The sequence below is a fragment of the Rhipicephalus sanguineus genome, chromosome 8, assembly GCF_013339695.2.
Source record: "Rhipicephalus sanguineus isolate Rsan-2018 chromosome 8, BIME_Rsan_1.4, whole genome shotgun sequence".
NCBI lineage: Eukaryota > Metazoa > Arthropoda > Arachnida > Ixodida > Ixodidae > Rhipicephalus > Rhipicephalus sanguineus.
In genome coordinates, this window is record NC_051183.1 from 69,632,354 (window position 1) to 69,657,042 (window position 24,689).

Below are 24,689 nucleotides of genomic sequence, written 5' to 3' on the forward strand. Positions count from 1 at the left end.
TGGCTGGCTTGCCATTTTTGAATTTCTTCCTCAGTGTCCTTCCGCAGCCTCTGCCTTTCCGCTGGTGTGAGAGACTGAATTCCGGGAATCACGGGCGTCAGTAATGCTGCGTACAATAAGAAAATAAACAGAAAAGAAAACGACGGCAAGATATGAAAGCATGAACTGAATGAACTACCATAGGCGTACGTTAAAAAAATGGTAACGGCGATGCAAGGTTTACTATTTATCCTTAGTTATTCTTTATTCAGACATTTTCCCGCTTAGCTCGAAAGCCTTACAGCAGGGGTGGGGAGGGGCTAAAACCTAAAGAAAAAACTATTTTCATTAACAATGTTAACTAACGGGCAGCCGAGCTAGTTGGTCTCGATACATAACGAAATGAATTGTACAGTGCAGAATACAAGACCAAAGACGAAGAAGCAACGCTGTCGGTGTCTGCTTCTTCGTCTTTCGTCTTGTATTCTGCGCTGTACAATTCAGTTCGTTATGATTCATTAACAGTGCACATCTGCTCACGTCACAGAAGACTCCACAGAGCGATAGCTCTCACAAGGAGAAAATAATCGGCATACAGGCTTGTTGTGTCCCGGCATTTTCTAATTTTTCACTGGTGGTCAGTCCGTGCAGATGTACAGTATGGCGGTTTTAAGTGGCTTTCACCTGTCACTTCCCGTTTTTCCATGAAACATTTCACATAGGAACTTTAGCAGCAATGTTTTTTTTTCCGGCGAGACGACAGTGATTCCTAATTAAGGTTTTTTCATTTTCCTGTTCAGGTGCACTTTCTTTCGTACCTAAAAGAGACGAACCTGACCACTATGTATTCTATTTTTGATTCTATTTTTTTTCGGTTTGCTAATCGGACATATTTGAGACGGGTCCCAAAGAGTACGAGCATATTCCAACAGATGCCTAAACAAGTTAGGTACGCCGCGCCTCTAAGGCTAGGATCAACACAACTAACTGCCTGAGAGGTTAAAAGCATAACATAGTCATGGATGGAATCACGCAGGCCACACTGTAAACAAAAATTAGCCGAGATGGGAGCTTTTCCAGCATATGAGCCCCTAAAACCCCCATGCCCCAATCATTTACTCCCTGGTAGCGCAGTGAAGTCGGCACATGTCGTCGTAAAACGCCCCTTGCTTAATGAGGGAGTTTATGAACGACATGACCTTGTTAAACTCCCCACGGAGTTTTAGATCACGTGGTTAGAAACTGCCTATGGGAGGTTTAAAAAGTATTTTTGGTCGTGACGTGCGTGTCACGTGGTTAGAAACTCCCTATGGGAGTTTTAAAAACCATTTTTGGTCGTGACGTGCGTGCGTGTGTGAATGTGCGTGTGTGTACGGGCATCTGTTTAGCCCGCCGGTGGGAAGCTCCAGTGCCTTGTGTGGGTCGCCGTGTGAGCATTTGTCGACAGACAACGAAATTATCAGTGCAGCGAGGATTTGCAACGGCCGGTTGGTTTGTGTAGACGTGTAGGACTATTTTCTCCACTGAACCGTTCTAGTCAGAGACAAGTTCAACTCGCGCCAGCGTCCGACCGCGAACACATCGAGCTGGCTGTCCCGTGTTTATTCTCCCGTCAAGCGGCAATGCCCATGCACACGAGTGCAAGCCTCCAACACGCCACGGATACCTCGCTTCAACGTGCCGAGTTACGAAGAAGTGCGAAGAATAATGTCATCGGTAACAAAAGTAAGCTGTTGCGATCGTCAGCGGGTTGTTTCTGGAGTTTCACCGGCTAAAACTTCGAAGCAGAAAGAAGTAGGCTTCGCTACGTCGTCGGCATCAAGCCGGCCGGCGGCCGGTGTGAGAGCTGCGCCGGCGACGCGCTCGCCCCGACCACCGGCAACGCTTGCTTCTCGGAGTGTCACCGAACCGACGTTTCACCGGCTGCAACTTCTAAGCGGTAAGAAGGCTTCGCTACGTCGTCGGTACCAAGCCGGCGGCGTAGCGAACTCGCACCGCCACACCGGTCGCCGTGGTGAGTTCTACGAGCTCGCACCGGCCACCGGTGAAGCAAAGAATATGTTTCACAGAAAATAAAAGCTGCTGGAATGAATAAGTTTAAATTGTCTCTTTTGCGCCATGCAACCACCGCTGTCAAACGTCTAGCGAGAAGGCGAGAGCCGATACGAGACAGATTGCACCAACAAACGACCGCCGATGCACTGCGAGCAACAGGAAGCGCGACTACGAGCCGTCTCGTTCGTTGTAAGTGCATCGCTCCGTAGCTTAACGCGGATAGCGGACTCGGATAGCGGCAGTGTGTGTGTAAAATAACGGCGACGAAAACTGTACAGCAGCAAGCATTTTGTGATCGCGAGCAGTCGTTCATCGTATAGCCATGCCGAACTCCTGGGAGAGGCCTAGCGACGCCGTCGGCCACAACGCGATATACCGGCGGGGCGACGCGGTTCTTCGTCGGTGTTGCTCGTGAATGTGTGCCGCTGAAGCGTTCGTGCACGGCCGCTCGTGGTTCGTGTACGATTATGTGCATTTTACAGACTCACGCACAGTACTGCTAAGGTGGATATATCCCATGTGACAGAGTGCCAGCTGATAATCAAAATTCGCTAATTAAAAAGGCGTTGCATGTTAGGCGGGTTTATAGTAAAAGATAGGTGTGCCTCAGTGACATCTATAAGCCCACCGCAAGTTTACACGTACGCCTTGAATGTTTGTGGCTTAATTACACGGAAAAGAAGTGTCCCATCTGAGCTACATTGGAGGTCAAGATGTGGTGCCTATATATACTCGGTGACCAAAGTTTGGTTGTGAAGCGCGGGTGGCGAGTGGTTGTCAGTGTGAGTGTTGTATTACTTTGCGAACGTTGTGTGCGTGTTTGTGTACGTGTGATTGAATTTGCGTGTTTCGATGCTAATTTAATTAAAGATTCTCTGGCGCATGGTGCGACAGCGAAAAGCATTTTTTTTCGGTGGTTATAACATTTACTCCCATACTTACCTGGAAAAGCTCCCCAATGGATGTAAACAAATACTCCCCTCAGTCCATCCAAAACCTCCGTCCTTAAGGGGGGTAAATTTTTTACTCCGCTGGACGGAGTATATAAAACCCCCATCGGGGCGTGCGCTAGAGGACAAGTCCATTTACTCCCATCTCGCTTGTTTTTGCTTACAGTGCATGCATTGTATGGTATGGCAAGAAGGCGGGAAATCGAAGTGAGGGTGAGGAAGATGGGAAAGCGGAGTTGAGAAGGTAAAGCATAGCATAGCCAGCATAGTATAGCAGAGCCATGTGTAGCATAGAAGGGACAGAACGAATTGAGGGTGAGGAGGAGTGATGTGAAGGTGAGGAGGAGAGAAATGACGAGGGGAGGGCAGAGCACAGCATAACCGTGTATAGTACAGCATGGCAAGGGCTGGGAAAGGGAAGTGAGGGCTAGAAGAAACGAGGGGAGGGTAAGCATATCAGAGCCGTATGTAGTATAGCAAAGCAAGGTGGTGGGAAAGGAATGTGAGAGTGAGGAGGATACATGTGAGCGTGGGGAAGAAGGAAAGGAGGAGGGGAGGGTACAGCATGTATAGCCATGTGTGCTACACTAAATCAAGGGGTGAGAAGGGAAAGTGAAGGTGAGGAGCAATGATTTGAGGGTCAGAAGGAGGGATATGAATTGGGGAAGGGTGTAGTATGGCATATGCATATGTAGTACAGCATAGAAACGGAAAAGGGAAGCGAGGGTGAGGTAGAGGGCAAGGAGTAGGGGGAGGATAGAGCAATCCGTAGCCGTGTGTACTACAATATAGCACAGGGGTGGGAAAGGATAGCGCGGGCGAGCATCCGAGATGTGTGGGTGTGGAAGAGCGAAGGAAGAGGGGAGAGGGCACCATTGCACCAAAAATGAAGGTTTTCTGTCCCGCTATAGACGCCAAGCAGCCTGCACGTTTGGAACGCCAGCGCTTGCTTGCCCGTGAACGCTAGCGGCGCTGAAGGGCAGGCGAACCAATGCTCCGCACCTCATGCACCTTTCACGCTCACTGCAACTTCATATCTAAAGGCGCTGCAACGAATGTGCTATAAGTTAGTTAAACAAGAGCTGTTTCACATATTAAAAAAAGGCTACGAGAAATTCAGCGTACATAGCAAGGACAGAATCGGGAAATGTATAATCGGGAAAATCGTCGTCAAGTTGGCGTGTTTAACCTGACTTTTAAGAGAATAGCGCTCTTTCTTAAGTTATTATTATTCCATAAATAGCGCATAGTTGTCTTTCTCTTGTACATTTTTCTGAGGGCACACATCATGGAGTAGAAGGCTGCATAGTCGTAACTTTTTACATGAGTGAAATTCGCACCCGTTACGATAGGACATTGGTTCTGTCATCGTGCTGCTGGCAATCAGATTCCGGATTAGTAACAGGTCACCTTCGCCGCACTTACTTTGGCGTGAAATTCAAATAAACATGAAACAATCCTTTAGTTACGTACACTAACGTACGAGAATTTCAGTTAGTTAGTGTGTTGTATAAGCCAATACATAAATTTACGCGAAGTCACGCTCAGGCTAACGAGATTAACCTTTAGGGGCAATGAGTAGTTCACGCAGGATGTCAAAGGGATACTAAAGTGAAACATTGAATCGGTTTAGATTGATTAAGTGCACTCTCGGAACTGTAATGTCGTTCATTTTACCATCGTAAGTTTCTTAATACAGTAGGAAATCGAGGCCAAAGTTTCATTCTTAAATTTCGCACCAAAATATCCGCGCGTGACGTCACGGATATAAAAGTGCACTTGTCTTATTTTGGCAGCATTGGCCCAAAGAAACTTCATGAAAATTCGTATATTAAGTCTATGGCCCCGCAGAGGCCAATGTACTTCATTTTTACCGATGAAGAGCTGCATTGGTCAAAGTGTACGCCGTCAAAATTATGACGTCACGGTGTTTGGCGAGCGAACTTCAAGGAGGCGTCGCCAAGCGCATTTTCTTTTTGTGCGTTTTCTCGCTCAAGCCTCTTGTTGCGGCCGATTCCGGAATTGTGAAACAGTAATCTACTAATATGAGAAAAACCGTTTTCCTCTTCAGTGTATGTCCCTTTAATGTTATCTCAACGTTATCGCAATGTCCTCTCAATGCATCAATTTTTGCTGCCATTGTCTTTTCAGCTTGCACTACGAAAACAGCGCGAACAAGGTTGTTTAATAAATGACGACACGCGTAGCGTGGCATTGCCGAAGTTATGAACCTCGAGAGATTATCTTACGACCACACTGAGCAGATGATGCTTACCTGCGTAATCATGCATGGGCAGATGGATATGAGCGATTTCGCAGCTTCTCAGTTCAAACCCAATTTCCTCCGCTAATGATCGCACGTACTTCAGCCTTTCGTCAGTGCCTTGCATATCCTGTGTCATGGGTACCATGCTTTCCCAAAGCTGTAAAAAAAGTTATTAAAGTTAATTGCTGACTACATTGGTAGCTGTAAGATGATTGGGGTATAATGCAAAGTGCACTTGGCAACAATGTGCCAATGAATGAGAACTTTACAGTGACAATGGAACAAAAAAAAAAATTAAGGCTCTATTTGTTCTCTCTTTTTTTTCTTTCTCTTTTTGTCTCTGTTTTTCCTATGTCTTTTTTGTGCCATGTTTCCTTTTATCTGTTTCTCGCTCTGTCGATTCCCTTCTGCCTTTCTATCTTTTTCTGTCTATCTTCGCTTCCTCTGTCTCTGTTTCTCTATTTCTGTATCTTTCTGTCTCTATCTCTCTCTTTCTCTCGCCCATCAGGGTTATTGCATCCCACGCTGGACAAATCGGCGCACGTGTTCTAGGAGCAAAGCAGAAGATGAAGAAGAGGACGAAGAGGACGACGAGAGTGCGTGTCGGTCAATGATGATGGTAACTTTTGCTCGCGACTAACGCATTCCCTTCGAGCATATACAGTTCCTCCGTTATAACTTCCTGCATAAATTTTTGCAACGTACGCGCTAGAAGCTTGACAAACTGATTTTACATTTGCTAAGGACGCCTCACCTGTGTTTTCACCACTGATCGTAGTCAGCCCTATAGTACTACCTGCTTCTAATGAAATTGAGCATCCTACGAAAGCAATACATAATACTGCAAATATCAATGAGGCGCCCCGCTATTTTCCACGCTTTACTGGGGGCACGCTTCACACTGAATTTGTAGCAGCAATAAGCTTCTTCGTTGGATATGTACTTCCTCGGTTGCGCAAGAACAATTCTCAACGATACGCCCTCTATAACGTGCGAGAATTGTTCGAGCCCATCGATGAAACCTACGTGCCCAAGGGTCGTCAGGGTGTCTAGGGGTGTTGCTGGCTGTAGAGACAAGGAAATAATAACAATATTACTACTGCTATTACTACTACTACTACTACTACTACTACTACTACAAATATAATAATAATAATAATAATATAATAATAATAATAATAATAATAATAATAATAATATAATAATAATAATATAGCGATATCTGGGATTTTACGTGCCGAAATGTCGATATGATTATGAGGCACGCCGCAGTGGAGGGCTTCGGAAATTTTGTCCATCTGGTGTTCTTTAGCGTGCACCGACATCGCACATAACACGGGCCTCTACCATTTCACCTCCATCGAAATGCGACCGCCACGGCCGGCATCGTACCCGCGACCTTCGGGTCAGCAGCCGAGCACCGCAGTCACTGTTCCATCGAGGAGGACGTAGAGACAAGGAAAACAGGACCTTTCTTTCGCCCCACGTGACACACACGGTGGTTCATATGCTTCAAAACTGCGACGTATCACGATGCATTGGTAGCTTCCCCTTCAGCTGCAAAGTCATGGTGCACGATGGTGTCGCCTCCAAAAACACCAAGAAAATATTTTCGACATTCAGTCCCTCTATCTGACCCTAGATAATGTCTTTTTTTCACTCCCAAGTCTGATAATTTGCCTCTCTGTGGCATTGCATATCTGTCACTACACTCTTTTCAAGTATACATTGCATTCGCAGAAAGTTTTTTGCATTAATGCAAACTCCTCTTGGTCAAAACTTCTGCGCAAGTGTGAGAAGGCTTAGTAGTTTTTCTTGAGCACAGAACGTCTTCATTGCACATTACACTGGTAATTATTCTACGAAAACCAATATCTGAAGTCTCCATTATGTGCTTGTTATCCGCTCCTATGGGAGACTTGCACGTTCACCTGAGAGTTTTACAGCTGAGCTGTTATGCGCTAGTTTCTAGCGTAGACCGAGCGCGTGGAGAAAAAAATTGGCCATGTATCTGCGTGCTCCGCTGCAAATGCCTTCTAAAGACGATAGAGGAGGCGCTGCGTGAGATATGGACGCCATCTGGCAATACGTCGGGAAACATGAGCTTATGCAGAGGGTTTCCTTGCTCCGTGGCAGAGGGCGTTCGTCGGCGCGCATAGCATAGCATTTTCAGCGCAGCCGCATTTTTCCGCGCAGCTTAAGAAACTAGGGTCTTGTATTTTCTATTAAAGGAACACACCACCTAATACTTACCTAGTGATGTTGCGCCTCAGGTATGCGTAATATTTACTTTCTGATCGACAACGTTCACAAGCATGAACAGACGTACCAGTTCAATGGGTGGGCGGTAAGCGAGTGGTTCAACTTTGCCGGGTGGCTGAATCGGATGACAGACAGACAAGCAAACAGAAAGACCAACAGACCAAAATTTCTGCTTTTAAGTTCCCCAAGAAAGACTATCGTCTTTAAATGAACAGTGGATGCCATCTCGTCATCGGAAGCTGCGGCGGCGCGCCTGTCGCGGCTGCTGCTCGTTGCGTGTGAGACCATTTGTAGTTTCCGGGGGACCCGAGCAGTGCGAGCGCCGTGCGGGGCGTTGCTGAGCGTGAACGTGCGTTGGTGGTGTTAACAGAATGCGTGTCATTGGTGTGAGTTGAGCAGGCGTGCGTGTGCGGGACGTGTAAAGACGCGTTCGTGAAGGGTGAAGTGCCTCGCCTCGCTACCGTAAATTTGAACGTGTACCCGCCCGCACTCTGACATCTTTCTAAACTCAACGCAGTGGAGGAGCGGCGCGTCTCGGCTAGCCTGCCATTTATATGCATCCGGCGTAGGATGCGCGGGAGTGGTCAGTTTGGCATCAAGGGACGGGTTATCAGGGCGGCCACTGACGTGCAGGACACCGTGTGGTGCCTTCACCGTCACATTTACGATGATATGGCCACTCACACACATCAAGACGACGCTTGCTTTCTAAGCCCTCGTGCGACTCCGCTGCTCATATATCTTCACAGAGTGGAAGGGCAGCGACATTTAACAGCGGAGGTGTTTAAACTCGCCGTAATTTGTCTGTCAGAAATAGAAATGATCGTCATCATGAACCGGCACGCGCTCTCTTCGTTCTCTTCTCCGTCGTCGTCGTCTTCACCCTCTGATTCGCTCCCGAAATACGTGCGGCGATTTCTCCGGCGCCGCATACAATAACCCGAAGGGCGAGGGAACGAACACAGAGAGAAAGAGAGAGAGTGAGAAAGAAAGAAAGGAAGAAAGAAAGAAAGAAAGCAAGAAAGAAAGAAAGAAAGAAGAAAGAAAGAAAGAAAGAAGAAAGAAAGAAAGAAAGAAAGAAAGAAACAGAAAAATTATTGGGGGGAAGGATTTCGTGGTGAGATGGGATTCTAACCCGCCTTTCCACGATATGAAGGCGAGCATCGTAACCACTCGGCTATCCAGGCACGCTAGCAGAGCGTAGCGTAGCCTTGTATAGTATAGCAAAAGAGTGGGAAAGGGAAGTGATTGTGAGGAGGAGAGATGTGAGGGTGAAAATGAAGGATAGGAGGAGGGCAGAGAGTAAAGCATAGCATAGAAAGAATGAGAAAGTGAGAAATAGAGAGAAAGAAAGTCAGAAAAACAAATAGAAAGGATCAAAGAAAGAGAGAGAAAGAAACACACAGAGAAAAAAAAGATAGAAATAAACATGAAGCAAGCGAGAAAGTGAGACATCAGAACTGCCAATTGGGCGAGTTGGTGTACTTCCATCTTGAACGAAGCCCCCGCCACGGTGGTCTGGTGGTTATGGCGCTCGACTGCAGACCCGAAGGTCGCGGGATCGAATTCCGGCAGCGGCGGCTGCATTTTCAATGGAGGCGAAAATGTTTGAGGCCCGTGTACTTAGATTTAGGTGCACGTTAAAGAAACCCAGGTGGCCGAAATTATAATCTTATAATCATATCGTGGTTTTGGGACGTTAAACGCCAGATATTATTATATCTTGAATGAATACTAGCGCGACAAAAAACGAGGACGATAATGGAAAAGACAGAATACAGCGCTGACTCGCAACTAAATTTTATTCCGAAAAGAAGCAGAATAAATAGCAACTGGAAAACTAAGGAAAGAAACATCCATCGCGCGTGCTGAATGTGACAAAACAAACAACGAAAAACTATGTGGCTGATGAGACGTGGACGCGATGCAAGCTATCCGCGAGGTATGATACTTCTGCATCTGATAGTGCTAATGAAGTCTGACGGATACAATTATCACCTTCCAGTGGCATGTAAAACGCCTCCGTGATCTCCCCGTGAGCGCTGGTCTCTGTGGCCATGCAAGGTTTCCGTTTTATCAAAACAAGGTTTACAAGCACTTCTTCGCCAAATGGGAACCTGTGCCGTTTAAATGCGAAGCATTTCTTAGCGAACCTTTGGAACTTTGAGCGTTTCTATCTACGTATCTATCTATCTAGCCGCCTACGCCTGGGTGCTCTCACGGTCGCCTCCTTAAAATGGTGTCGACCAAAATTGGCATGGGAGGGTAAGAAGACTTGACGAATATGACTGTCGGATCATGACATGAATAACGTGAAAATCCTGTCGCGTACGTCGTCAAACTCTTTCCACTAGACACGTGTGGCACATACCCGTTTGCCACGAGCCCCGGGGGGGGGATCGGAGATCTCTGTTCGTTCCGCGTTCGTTCTGGCGGTGTTACGTCACAAAAGTGGGCGGTCCGCAGCTCTCTTCAGCCGAGAGGAAGAGGACAGCCAATCGTCAAGGGGTGAGCGGCGAGCTTTCCGGAAGTAGACGCGCATCGTTTGTCCTCGGCAAGGGGACCGTATATTTCAAAACGAAGTGTTTCTCGCCTTCTAATAAATACAGTTGTTATACGAAAATATATTGTTTTTCTTTTCAAGCTCAAACAGTTTCTGAAACAGCAATAGCTTTGAGTGCTGATATTTATTGGTGTTAGTTTTTCTAACGTGTTTGCTATGTTAAGTCGCGCACGCGAAAAAAAAAAAAGAGAAAAGTAGCGGTTGGCGCAGTTTTTCAAGATGTCGTCGCACCGGAATGTCTGGCTTGGCTCCCGGGTGTCGAATCGTCAAAAGGAGCTTCAGCTGGCTTTTATAAAATAGCACCCACAGATCGCTACGCCGTCGTGCCCGCTGGGGCCGTCGTTCACGAGTGAGGACCGGGACGACACGTGGCAAGAGCTGGTAGCGCTTTTGAACTAAGAAGTCCCTGCGCGTAAGACCACAGCCCAGTGGCAGGCCCGTTCATTTCGTTCGCACTGTTCGTTTCGAGAACAGAAAGCGACGCCACACTCGCTCATGTCTTCAAACGCATCTCGCACCTCCAACCGCAAGAGAAGCACACGTCGCAAGCGCCATTTTCTCAAAATCAGCTGTTGCGGCAGCCGCAACCGCCGCATCATGCCGTGCGAAGCCGTTTGTTCGCTCGAGAGAACGCGTGTGAACGGTCTCGCGCTCCGTTCGTTTGTAGCAGACGACATGCTCGTTATGACGCGGTATGACGTCACCAAAAAATAAAACATCAAGCAAAAAGAAAAATGGCTACGCCCATCAGAGATGTGGTTTTTTCCGGCTTCGGCCAATCGCGTACGCCGCCAGAATGGGTACAGAACGAACGGCGCAGAACAGAGATCTCCGATCGCCCCACTCGTTATGCCGCGAATATGACGTCACCAAAAAAGAAAAGGTCAAGCAAAAAAAAAGAAATGGCGACACCCCCCGGCCTTGAGTGGCATCTCCCGCTTCAGCCAATCAGCGCGCTTGTTCTTCCCCAGGAGAACGTACAAGCGGAACGAACAGGTCTCCGAACTTATTCCTGCGTTTTACTGCGCAGTTTTGCCGTTTGTCAAATTTTTCCCCTTTTATTTCCTATGCACAGCTGGACATACCTGCCGCAACTTGTGGCCAGCGCTGAATATAACATCAATTTGGTACCTACTACCCACATTTTTAATCCCATACGACAGCCTATGCACATAAGGAGCACTGCTACATTCTTTCGAGTGGTAGTGTGATTATCTTCTGTTTACTTCTGCCCAGTTTTTACTTTCATTGCCACATTTTCGCAGGCCCTCGTGATAACCCATTCAGGGCAACCTGCTGCTTTAAGTATTTTAACTTGCTTCGCGAATGTTTGGTGCATTTTGTGGTAACAAGATTTGAACAATGAAGACTGAATGCATGAAACACTGATGCCACTTTTCACCACTTTCGAGTGATCAGGTGAATATGCAAGCAAAGGCTTATATGCTTAGGGGAATACTCCTAACAAACATGATCTTCCGCTGAAAAAAAACAAAAAAAACAAACTTACATCTACACACATTGAGCTTGCGCGATGGATGTTTGTAATTAGGTTTCCAGTTGCTATTTATTCGGCTTGTTTTCGGAATAAAATTTAGTAGCGAGTGAGCGCTGGTAGTCCGTATTCTCTATTCTTGTCCTGGTTTGTTTCGCGCTAGTGTTCGTTCAAGATGAGAGAAAGTTACAGGAAGAAAGAAGGTGATAGAGGACGAAAGATAGAATGAGCAAGAAAGAGAAGGAAACAGAAAGATAGAGAGAAAGAAATAAATAGAAGTAAAGAGAGAAGATAGACAGTAAAAACAGAGAGGGAAAATAAAAAAAAAATCACAGCATATCCACGGGTGAATGATGAAGAACTTGGGCGAAACTCCTGAGGCAATCATGGTTACACCGTGAAATCTTCAGTAGTGTTGCCCAGCAGTAATGCAAGCGATAGCCCAGTACATCATCAGAAACTTGACAAACACTATATATATATCCTTCACATCCTTCAGGCTTCGCACTACTGCTGCGAAGCTGCCCTTATTTTGTTATCTTATACATATCTTTATACATATATGATATCTTATACTCTTATCTCTTCTTTCGTGTTATATGTTATATGATTACAAACCGTACAATGTAGACGAGGCCGTCTACATACGACGAGGACTAAATTGCATGACTGCGGCCCGCTGGCTCAGGTGAGTCGGAGACCCCTGGACTAAAGGCTCTCCATATCTTTCGCGATCTGAGTGCGTAAACAAAGAAAAACACACATAAACACGGGAGCGTCACAGGTGCTCAAAAATTCGCTTTGCTTTTAAAAACTTCAGAAGTGCCTTCGTCGCATTCTGATGCGATGCTCGGACGTTCCGGCATCCTAATGCTGACTGCTCGCAAAGCGGTTGGTCGTCAGGACGTGCTAGCAATGCTATGTTGTGAAAATGGGAAACAATTCAGAAATAGAACCTGGCTGCGTCGTAGGGTACGTTCGTAATATTGACTGCAGTTGGACGCCTAAGTTCATACGTGACGTGTTCTCTACCCGACGTTTCTGCGGAAGAGGTGGCTTTGCTACTGCTTTTAGGGGCGAAGCACCTTAGGGTCTCGGCGTATCGGCTTCCATCGTGCATCGTCGTCTGCTGTCTGGACGGTCAATTTGCTTGAGCGCAAGAGAGGGCGCCACCGCCTAAGCACTCGCCGTGTGGCGAGAGAGAGAGTGAACGGCGCGCGTTGACCATGGAAACGCTCTTTTGCAATGAACGCTGAACAACGAGCTCGCAAGTAACGAGAACGCGCCCTCGCCCGTGAGAGACAACGGCGACAAAGGCAGCGTCTGCTAGCGAGTTTCTTGTTTGAAAAAAGAAACGACTGTTTGCGCTGTACAACCGTTCTCCGGCCACCGCGTATATATAGACACTGGATCTTGACCTGAAATGTAGTGCCGGTAGGAGATTTCTCTTGTGCGTAGTGGAACAATGAAGATTCGCAGCGTGCACGTTAACTAAAAGCGGACTGCAGGTCACTGTGTGTAATCTTTCTTCTGTCTCTCATTGCCCGTTAGAAGTGATTCTGCTGTGGGAAACACTGACGCACATTGCATGCTTCGCCCCTCCACAGGTTTCACGTTATATTGAGCTCAAACACCCTTCCCTACATGCTTCGCGAAGGGAAGGGTGTTCCCTACATTTAAGCGAAGGTTCCATGCCTCACAAGCTGGCGTTGTAGGTGTGACGAAAAAAAAAAAAAACGGCGCCCTAGGGGTGCACAGAAATGCGAGTGTGCACCGATGAGGCACTCGAAGGCGCGTCGGTCACACGCGTATTTATGTGCTCCGTTTTCCAATAATTGATGGTCTCTCGAGCGTGGGCTTCTTACCGAACAGCCGTTCGGCAATCTGATGTTTTAGCGAGGTTATCGAGGTTATCGAGGTGACTTGTCATTTCACTGACATGTCATCGATGTAACTTGTCATGGAGGAGACTTGTCATTTCCAGATTGTGCAAGGGCTACAGAGGTTTTGGTGTATGCCGAGGTCCAACTCACCTAAATGTACATTCTTTAACTTTTCACTGACCTGTGCAAACTTGTTCCAGCGATCCTTTTTGGCGAGCGCACGCCAGATATCTGGCGTCATGTACCAAGCGCAATAAAAAAGGAGACACTCTCCGCCAGGCTTGAGCAACTTTTGCATGTTTCTCCACGCCGCGGCTTGGTCCTTCACTCTGTTCAGGCTGTTGAAGACGTAGAGTCGGTCGAAAAGCCCGTACTTCTCGAGAAGCTGAGACACATCTCCAGTTATGTCCAGCTCTTCGTAGGCGAGTTTCGGATGAGCATTGTGCTCACGAGCAAACGCGACCATGTTTGAGCATATGTCGATTCCGACGATCCTATGGACGCTGTCTGGGCTGCTCGGAAGCAGTAACTTCTTGGTGACGCTTCCACAACCGCAGCCGATATCTAGAAACTGGAACGCCTCCAGCGTTCCCGTTCCATCGACTTCGCAAGACTGTTCAGGGGCTGCTTTGAATGTCATGTTGTAAACGTTGAGCAGATTTTTCAATATCGGGAAGCAGTACGCGGCAGCAACCGAGTACAGCTCTGCATCGTAATCTGGCTGCTGGCAGTCAGCCTTGATCGGGACGCTCATGGCTGCGTGGAACTGCTAGATGTTCTGTGCTGCTATGGTCAGTTAACCTGAAAATTATACAAAAAACAGAGACAGATAACGCGTTTATGAGTTTGTCTGTATGGATAAGATGAAAAAAAGGATAAAAAATGGCGTTTGGTGGACTGGGCGCTAGCTTCCTTGAAAACAAATAATTATTAGCTGTACTGAAAGGCTTACGCCGTAACTAAGCTTCAAATAAGTGTTGCTTACACCAAGGCTCGACGCTTGGGCCGCTTCTGTCTTGATGCGCTCATAATGTTTGGGAAACTGATCGTATCTTTTGGTCTGCGTATATGTATGCGTGCATACAGCTGTATCTCGCTATCTCTGTCACTTGCTACCGATTCCATCCCACTTTATTTCTTCCTATCTAGGTTTGTTCTAAATATATCCTCCTCCTGAAAGAGTGGGCTGGTGTTGCGCGTCTATCGGTTCAACTTGTAAGCCTGCCGTCTTCCTGTTTCCTTTGTGTAATTGTTGTTTGTGTATATAAATGAAATAATAATAATACGCGCGAAGGCAGGTTGCTGTGCATCTTCTCAGCAAGTATGCACGGTTCTTAAAAGCGTATCCCACTTTCTTAGCTACCTCCCAGATATTTGGAGCGACCGATCGAAAAAGAGAGCTATCGAACGTTACAAGTGACGAACCACTGATATACGAAGGAATCAGGCAGACATGTCGCAAAAAGAATGATCTATCTATCTATCTATCTATCTATCTATCTATCTATCTATCTATCTATCTATCTATCTATCTATCTATCTATCTATCTATCTATCTATCTATCTATCTATCTATCTATCTATCTATCTATCTATCTATCTATCTATCTATCTATCTATCTATCTATCTATCTATCTATCTATCTATCTATCTATCTATCTATCTATCTATCTAGCCGCCTGCGTTTGGCGCTCTTATGGTCGTTGCATTGAGTTGACACACACCAAAATTGGCATGGGAGGGCATGATTGTATGACGAGCATAACATGATGACACACATGAATTGCGGAAGACACCTGTCGCGTACGTCACGAAACCCTTTCCTTCAGTCCCGTGTGGTTGAAGAGGCTAGGAGGACCCCTCCCCTCCTCCCCCCCTCCAAATTGTCGCTTTCTCAAATAGGAACGGGGTGGTCAAAAGTTCCGAGGCCGCAACGCCTGGCCGAGGAGCAGCAGCTCGCTCCTATCGGGGCGCTGCCATTGCAATCACGCCTTGGCGCACGCTGGCGTCGAGCTTGTGCGTGGAGAGAAAGGAGGGGGGGGTGCATCCCTCTCCTTTTCTTGCTCTCCTTGATAAGAAATCGATGAATGAACGTGGTGCGTCATGTTCCCTCACTGTTCGCTCTTCGAATATTTACTACTGTGCAGCGTGCAACGAGGCGGCAATCCCGGAAAACTGGTGCACCATGCCTGCGGCTACATTTGGCTAGACACCGTACACCTTGCCGTAGTTTTCGGCTTCCTGGAGAAAAATATCGTGCGTTTAACTTTCCATTGGCACTGCGATGGCTCTCTCAGCCGTCTGCGCAGGCGAGTTCGCTTCAGACGAACACGATCGGAGCCCGAAATGGATTGAGAAGCGATTGTGTAGGGGCTAGTTGGAACATCTCAGTGGAATATAAGCAGCACTGCACAGCAGTATACAATTTGAAGAGCAAAGAGTGAGGGAGAATGGCGCACCATGTTTATTCCTCGATTTCTTATTAATGAGAGCCAGAAAGGTAGAGCGATGCACCCCCCCCCCCTCCACGCACATGCTCGACGCCAGCGTGCGCCAAGACGTGATCGCGATAACAGCGCCCGAGAGCAGCGAGCTGCTGCTCCTCGGCCGGGCGTTGCGGCCTGGGAATTTTTGATCAACCCTGTACTTTCCTCAAAATATGTGCTCTCCTCAAATAGCTAAAGCCTTAAGTAAGTGCCCCCCCCCCTGAAAAAAATTCCTCGCTACGTGCCTGCCCGCGATGTACCTATAACTACTCAAAATGCGCAAAGAAGTCGGCCCCACTCGCAACGCTTGACGCAATGCAAGAAAAAAAGGGGTATAGCTAGGCCAGCTCTTGCCTACTGCTTCGCATGACACCGACTCTCCGAATGAGTGGGATCAGCCAAATTTTTCGTTCATGTTAGCGCAAAAAGTATTGGTGTACCCGCAGCGTAAATATTCGTAATAGACTAAGAATACTCCTATAAAATGGCCTGATGTGCTTTTTCTTGGCGATGGACATAAATTATGCAAAAGAAACATTTGATTTGCCAGCACGGTAGCAATCTCTTGCTTGCATTGTTCTAAATATGAGCTGCCCGCCTAGCTAGTATTGCTAAGGTTATTCCTAAATTAAGGACATGGGAGACAATGCACGGGTTTGTAGCTTCAGATGTCCTGCTAAATAATAGTTAGAGCAGTTATGCTCAACGACCATGGTAATGCGCGAAAACACTTGTAAGAATATTCTACTGGCGTGAAACTGGCGCGAACAATTTTCTCACAGATGGCACACAATAAAGAAGCCAAAATTTCGCAGAGTTACAGACCTAGACATCCATGCTTTGAAGGAACGTTTAATACCCGCAAGATCAGCGACTGTCAGTACGATGGACTACTTGTGCTACGCGCGCTTTTGCTACGACTGCAATCAAAGATCTTCATGGAACGCGCAGTTGAACGATGACATTCTTATGCCCTCTGAAAAAGAAATCGACGTCGTTAACCAGATCACCGTGACTACCGGTGCAAGTGCGTTCAAGTCACCCGAGAGGTGTTGCTGTTTCGAACTCAATCGGTCTGAGGGCGCGAAAACGAGCTCTCAGTGCGCCGTCTCTTACAGCGAGCATCTCGGGTGCGGCGCGCCTACTCGGTAGCCCCGCGCTCGTGGCCGCTGCAGTGACCAAATAATTACAAAATTAACGTATTCAGTGCCGCCGACACTTTTTTCGGTACTGCGGGCCTTTTAATAAAAAAAAATTCAATCCTGCCTGTATTTTATACACTTGCTGGGCAAGAAGTCGGAATTGCCAATCCTTGCCTAAGGGTCTCATTGGAGGGGCCGTTACTATTAGTCCAACGAAATTATGCAACATGTTTTCAATGGTTGTGAAAGCTGATGTGGAGGAGAATAAGTGGACAAAGTTTAGGAAGTATAAAAAATGGTTTTTTTTAATTGTCGTCAGAAGTTTCCACCGTTCGGTGTTTTCTTGAACTTTGCCCGATCGTATCTCTTTACTGAAAAGTTATATATATATAAGATTCGGTAGTTCGGTAGATAAGCATGCGAAGAACGTAATGCGGAATTTTCGTCTCTCTGCTACAAGGCTTTTTTGAGATAAAGACCTTCAAAGTAAAGAAAATAACGTTTCATGGGCCAATTTTGAGGTTTTTTATAAAAACATCTACACTAGACATAAAAACTAAAAATACCTGAGCAGAAGCAAAAGCATGCATATATTTAGTTAAAGAAGTTTCAGCTACCTAACTTCAATATATTTTGTGCAATTCGTAACGAAAGTTGGCCAAAACAGCAGAGCGGATGAGCGCCCCACTGCACCTTTCGTCATTATTGATTTCCTGTGCTTCAAAAAAATTTTTTTTTCGGCAAAACAAACTGCGGTTCTCTTCTTTCCACTCATCAGGCAATAATACATAAAATTTTGAAATAAATTTGAGAAATCGACCAGCCATCGTTTGTTCGATCTTACGTGAAATCACCCAATTATCCTTCGGATACGTTCGCATCTAAAGTGTAATTCTTCCGTAAATGCGTTTGGTGAAAGCAGCTAGACTTGTCATGTGAAAGTGAACGCAGAAACCGGCATGAATTTCCGTTGCAGCATTCGAATTGACGCTACAGTTCCTGCTTGATAAGCCTTTTTCATACAATGAGAAATACTGCAGCACGAACAAGGTGCAATTTTAATTACATTTTCTACTCAAGCACGGCTGCCTGTTTGTGTCTGTTAAAATGCAAAGATAAACGCTTTCGTAATAAATAGTTAAACAGTTTAAACAGTACATAATTTCCTACGGAACAGTTGGATTAGATTGAAACATTTCAGAAATGAAATGACTGAGCTACCGACGCAGTTTCACTGTTCTGTGTTTTCACTTTAAGAATGTTTAAGCAGGCGTTTAGAGTCAAGTGCAGAGCTATTGTCCGAATTATCTTACCTCAGTGCGCTGGGGCTTACGACGATGCCGAACGCTGTGTGAAGCGTGCCCGATTGCTGGTGAGCTGAAACTGGCTCAGGGCCGTCTGCATTCGCTAGTTCACTCTCCTTTCAGCAGCGCAACACGCAGGACACACAGCTGCGACCGTGCTGGAGATTGGTGCATTTTCCGTTCCAACTGTTCAGGCACCGGATGAAGGGACAGTGTACTTAGGTGAATGCGATAGAAAAGCAAAACAACGGGTAGGGAATGCACGCAGTACTTCAGTCTTAACAATACACGGAACGGATGTTACAGGCTTAATAGCTGGGAATTACAAGGGGCAACGGCTGCTTCAGACGTTCACCTGGTCTGGTACAGGGAACCAGAACGGACATCCTGAACTGCGAATCACAGTAAACGGCATGATGCCCATTTCATGAGTAAACGGACCGAGTAGGGAAACCGGCCGAGTAACATGTACCAGGACAACGTCAAATACATCCGATCGAACTTTACGAAAAATTTTTCATTCGAGACAGGGCGAAAACCAGCGTTAATTTCCTTGAACGCAAAACAAAAAAGTCAGGTCCTTAGGCAACGCTGATGAGAGCACGGATGAAAGAATATGCCTTCTATCACGACATACTCATTATATGATATACACGTTCACAGTAGGTAGCCCTAGAGATTCCAGCCTTGGCATTACAGTTAATCCATAGACGATGAAGCCAGCCTGCCTCTTTTTGTCAATACAAAACTATCATTTCTTATGTTCTCTGTAAAAGTCCGACTTAAAAGGAAACGCTGGCTCAAACTTCACTGCCTCATATCCAAAGCTTGCTATTTTATGGTTTCTAGTTTCTGAGGGTCCTGAAATCATGTACTCTTTGTAAAATAGATGAAAGGTGACGTTTTACGAGTGCAATGGTCTCCTTCTCTATGTATTTTACGCTTAAGCAATTTTACAAAGGATAAGTGGATTCTAGGGCGACCCACCATTCAGCCTAACGCCGTTCCGTGAGATCCAAGTACCAAATGAGGCGGGCGAGGAATGCGAAGTATTTCAAGCGTGCCTGGATATACTGAAGCTGACGATCACGATGATGAGCGATTACAGCGTTAAAACGACTGCGCTCGTCAGTACTACGAAAGCGTGAAGAATGGATACGGAAGTCATTTAGCTGACCCTTGCAAGAAGTCGCATTTATGCCCATAACTGATAGAACAACATTTATAAGTAAGAAGGAAAGTGAAATAACAGAGGCCTCCTTTATTCGAAATGAAGGGAACAAGTGCATTAGTGCTCCCCCTATTATATCATCATATAAAAATTGGCCGCGTATCTGCGTGCTTCGCTGCAAATGTCGTCTAAAGACGATAGAAGAGGCGCTGCGTGAGATATGGACGCCATCTGGCAATACGTCGGGAAACACAAGTGCTGTGTTGCGGGCTGGTAGTCCCGGCGCAGCGGCAGGCGAAGACCGGCGGTGACCAACGCGACCGGTGGGGACGCCGGCCAGCCCGAACACGCTGTTTGGCGCGATGCGCCGAAGGAGAAGAAACGTCCGCACTCAACGAGTACTCTCCACAAACTCTCTTACTTACACGTTGTCTGGGTAAAACAGGAATGCCAGAGCGGCGCCCCTGTCATTCGTACAATGCAATACTGAACCGAAACCGAAACACAACATGAGCTTGTGCAGAGGGCACGGAGGAAGACAAGTTTCAGCGCAGTCGCATTTTCAGCGCACCTTAAGAAACTAGGGTTGTAACATTGTAGGGCGAGTAGGGCCAGAAGGACCGTCACGACGAAAACCTGCCTCCTCAGTCGTATTCGCCTGTAACGTTGGTGTGGCTTCGCGTTCCCTCCTCCGCTCCTGGCCTTTCCACAAAGCTACTGTCGAAGTACGAAGGCCCCTACCGCGTCCTACGTCAAGCATCCCCAGTTAACTATATGATTGAGCCTGTTCAATCATCTACGGACCGCCGTCGTCGCGGCCGCGATACTGTTCACGTCGATCGACTGAAGCCGCATTATGACCCACCAGTTGTACCTGTTCCTTAGGTCGCCAGGAGGCCAGGATGGCTCCGTTTCCGCGGGGGAGTGATTTGTAACATGGTAGGGCGCAGACAAGAACGCCTGCGAAAGAAGACGACGAAGACGGTTGTTGTTGGCTAGTTGGTTCATAACTTGAGGTAAAACTGTAATGACGCAAAGAAGACGGGGACGAAGCGAAGACACGAACAGACAGACACGGGCGCCAACTTCCAACTGTTTATTATCAGAAACCGCGCCGATTTATATACGCTGCCGAACAAGGTAATCCCATAACAGAAATCGCAGAACTAACAATTCATCATGTGCCATAAATACAGAGACAAGGCATGCGCCGGAACTGCACTAACGCGATCGAACTAAGAAAACATGCCAGCACCTGTGAACACGTGCCAACCCTAGTGAGAGGTAAAAAGAATATCGCACATTCTAAACTCTACATGTCTAAATACTATCTTTCAAAAAGATAGCTTCTTTCTCGCTTAGATCGAGAGATGGGGCACTAACGCACTGGCTACCTGCCCTCTTTATTAGAAACGCTTCAATTGTCTCCCTTTCTGTGCGGCTGTTTGCTCTCCTAAGAAACGTGGTCTGGCTGAAGTGTGGCGCACAACCACAGCGCTTGCAGTTGTATGCACAACCACAGCGCTTGCAGTGGTCTCACTAGGGTTGGCACGTGTTCACAGGTGCTGGCATGTTTTCTTAGTTCGATCGCGTTAGTGCAGTTCTGGCGCATGCCTTGTCTCTGTATTTATGGCACATGATGAATTATTAGTTCTGCGATTTCTGTTATGGGATTACCTTGTTCGGCAGCGTATATAAATCGGCGCGGTTTCTGATAATAAACAGTTGGAAGTTGGCGCCCGTGTCTGTCTGTTCGTGTCTTCGCTTCGTCCCCGTCTTCTTTGCGTCATTACAGTTTTACCTCATGTTGTTGGCGCTCGCGCTTGCTCGGCTTAAAATTGCGTATCTATGTATTTTCTGTTAAAGGAACACACCGCCTAATACTTACCTTGTGATGTTGTGCCTCAGATATGCGTAATGTTTGCTTTTTGATCAACAGTGTACACAAGTATGAACCTATTCAGCCGTTCACGATGGCTGGCCCTTGGGCAAGTGGTTCAACTGTGGCCGAGTGGCTGAATCGAGGGACGTGCCGACAAACAGAAAGACAGACAGAAGGACAGACAGAAAGACAGACCAAAATTTCTGCGTTTAAGTTCCCCAAGAAAGACTATCGTCTTTAAAAGACTATCGTCTTTAATAACTCTACGAAAACCAATCGTTGGCGTCGCTCCCGCTGTTGTGACTGATGTGCGCGCGTCTGTCGGAACGCCTAAAAAGGCCGGTTATCCTCAAATAAACTTGCACTTGGTATTCAACGCTTGTCTTGTTGCATTAGTTTATTTGTGCGCTCGTGTTAGTCTCATTCTTTGATCCTCAGTTCTAATGTAGGCGTGGAAACACGGACGCAAGTGAGAAATCGAGATACCACAAACGCCGACCAACAAGTGAAGAGGCTCACGACGGCGGAAAAGAAACAAGACACGAAGAATCAGGAAACGCGTTTAATGGTTGAGGCCTGGTATATCTATAATAGTGGTAGCGCATGCGTGAGCCAGCCATACATTAACCTGCTAAAGAAGAAATCAAGTGTCGGTCTGAATAGTTATATCTTACGTAGACCATCACGCGGGCCGGATTGACAGGTTCGCCTATATCATGGGCATGCGCAGATAAGTTTTCGTACCTTCTTTCTTTTCCGCTGTTGCGCGCCTTTTCAGTTGTTAGTGGGAGTGAGTGGTGTCTTGTGTTCTCTCTTGTGTCCGTGTTTGCGCGCCCTGTCTCTTTAACATGAATACTGACCAACTAGCTCAGCTCTCTGTTATTTTAAGTAAGGCTGGGAGATAACAGGGAACACTGTGCATAGCCTGCAAGACGAAGCAAATCAATTAAAGTGTGGATATTGCATGAAATTGTGGCGTGTAGCGACAACCGATATTTGACGTGCTGAAAAAGGAGCTCATTGCATAATCGCAGGCATGTACTGAACAGGCACACACGTTCAAAGTCTGCACCGCTTTCCTACCACTTCATTATTTATTAAATGCGAAGCATTTCTTAGCGAACTTCTGCGACTTTGAGCGTATCTATCTATCTATCTATCTATCTATCTATCTATCTATCTATCTATCTATCTATCTATCTATCTATCTATCTATCTATCTATCTATCTATCTATCTATCTATCTATCTATCTATCTATCTATCTATCTATCTATCTATCTATCTATCTATCTATCTATCTAGCCGCCTACGACTTTGTGCTCTCCTGGTCGCTTGGTTAATCGAATGTACACCAAAATTAGTATGGCGTAACATGACTTTATGACGAACATAAATGACAAGTCATAACATGAAAATCATGACACGCATGTCATGTACAGCATGACTTACGTGCCACGCTCATAGTGCGCTGGCGGCCGTTTCGCTAGCTTGATCTACCCCGAAATTGGTATTCCGTGACGTGACTGTGTGACGAACATGAATAACTCACGAGTTAACATGAAAATCATGACACGCATGTCATGTACAGCATGACTTACGTGCTGCGCTCATGGGGCGCTGGCGGCCGTTTCGCTAGGTTGATCTATCCTGAAATTGGTATCTTCCGACGTGACTGCGTGACGAACATAAATAACACGAGTTAACATGAAAATCATGACACGCATGTCATGTACAGCATGACTTACGTGCCACGCTCATAGTGCGCTGGCGGCCGTTTCGCTAGCTTGATCTACCCCGAAATTGGTATTGCGTGACGTGACTGTGTGACGAACATAAAAACACGAGTTAACATGAAAATCATGACACGCATGTCATGTACAGCATGACTTACGTGCTGCGCTCATGGGGCGCTGGCGGCCGTTTCGCTAGGTTGATCTATCCTGAAATTGGTATCTTCCGACGTGACTGCGTGGCGAACATAAATAACACGAGTTAACATGAAAATCATGAACCGCATGTCATGTACAGCATGACTTACGTGCCACGCTCATGGGGCGCTGGCGGCCGTTTCGCTAGGTTGATCTATCCTGAAATTGGTATCTTCCGACGTGACTGCGTGACGAACATAAATAACACGAGTTAACATGAAAATCATGACACGCATGTCATGTACAGCATGACTTACGTGCCACGCTCATGGGGCGCTGGCGGCCGTTTTGCTAGCTTGATATACACCAAAATTGGCATCTTGCGACATGACTGTGTGACGAGCATAAAAACACGAGTTAACATGAAAATCATGACACGCATGTCATGTACAGTATGACTTACGTGCCACGCTCATGGGGCGCTGGCGGCCGTTTCGCTAGCTTGATCTACCCCGAAGTTGCTATTGCGCGACGTTACTGTGTGACGAACATAAATAACACGAGTTAACATGAAAATCATGACACGCATGTCATGTACAGCATGACTTACGTGCCACGCTCATGGTGCGCTAGCGGCCGTTTCGCTAGGCTGATCTACCCCGAAGTTGCTATTTCGCGACGTTAGTGTGTGAAGAACATAAATAATAGGAGTTAACATGAAAACCAAGACACGTATTTTCCTCAATGACATACAAGACGATGTGTGAAGCTCTTTGCTGGCTGCTTCGCATTACATCGATTCCCACAATGCGTGGGATCTGCCGACTTTTCGATTCGTCTTTGATACAACACTGTCTTGTCTCGGCTCGCGATGACCAGTGATGTTATGCGGGTGCAATATTTACTTTTTTCATCCCTCAATCCTATTCCCCTAGTATGGGGTAGCAAACTAGACGCGCGTCTGATTGACCTGTTTGTCTTTCCTTCATATCCTCCTCTTCCTACTTCCTACTTTATATGACGTTCGTGAAGAGCTTAGCGTAGAGAGCGTTAACGAATGGTTTAATGCACGCTGCCATGAAATTTGGCGACCGTTACTCCAGTGCGTGCAGGAGGTATAATCACATTCATGGTTATGCAACAGTCTCGTGCCGTTTAGTAAACGGCACCAAATGCGATAATACCACGCACGCGCAGGCAGCACCTCAGACTCGCCTCCGCGGACACTTGACAACAGTGTGGTAGATTGGATGCCCTTAAGTTCTTTCTGCTTCGGTGCAGGGCTATTGAAGTACAACGCGAGAAACTATTGAGTTTTTACCACAAGTAAGAGCTGCCGGCGTACAATTCAACAGCACTCCCATTGCCCCGCGGTCCCTC

The 24,689-nt window shown here is 46.6% G+C and overlaps 1 protein-coding gene across 1 annotated transcript in view; it reads right to left on the reverse strand.

The window, feature by feature from the left end:
- LOC119403304 (juvenile hormone acid O-methyltransferase-like) overlaps positions 1-14,207 on the reverse strand; it is a 55,201-nt gene extending 40,994 nt beyond the window's left edge. The window contains exon 1 of the mRNA XM_049418267.1: positions 13,635-14,207. Coding sequence (XP_049274224.1) covers positions 13,635-14,207 — 573 coding nt within the window. The remainder of the gene's footprint in view (positions 1-13,634) is intronic.
- Between the last annotated feature and the right edge of the window lie 10,482 nt (positions 14,208-24,689).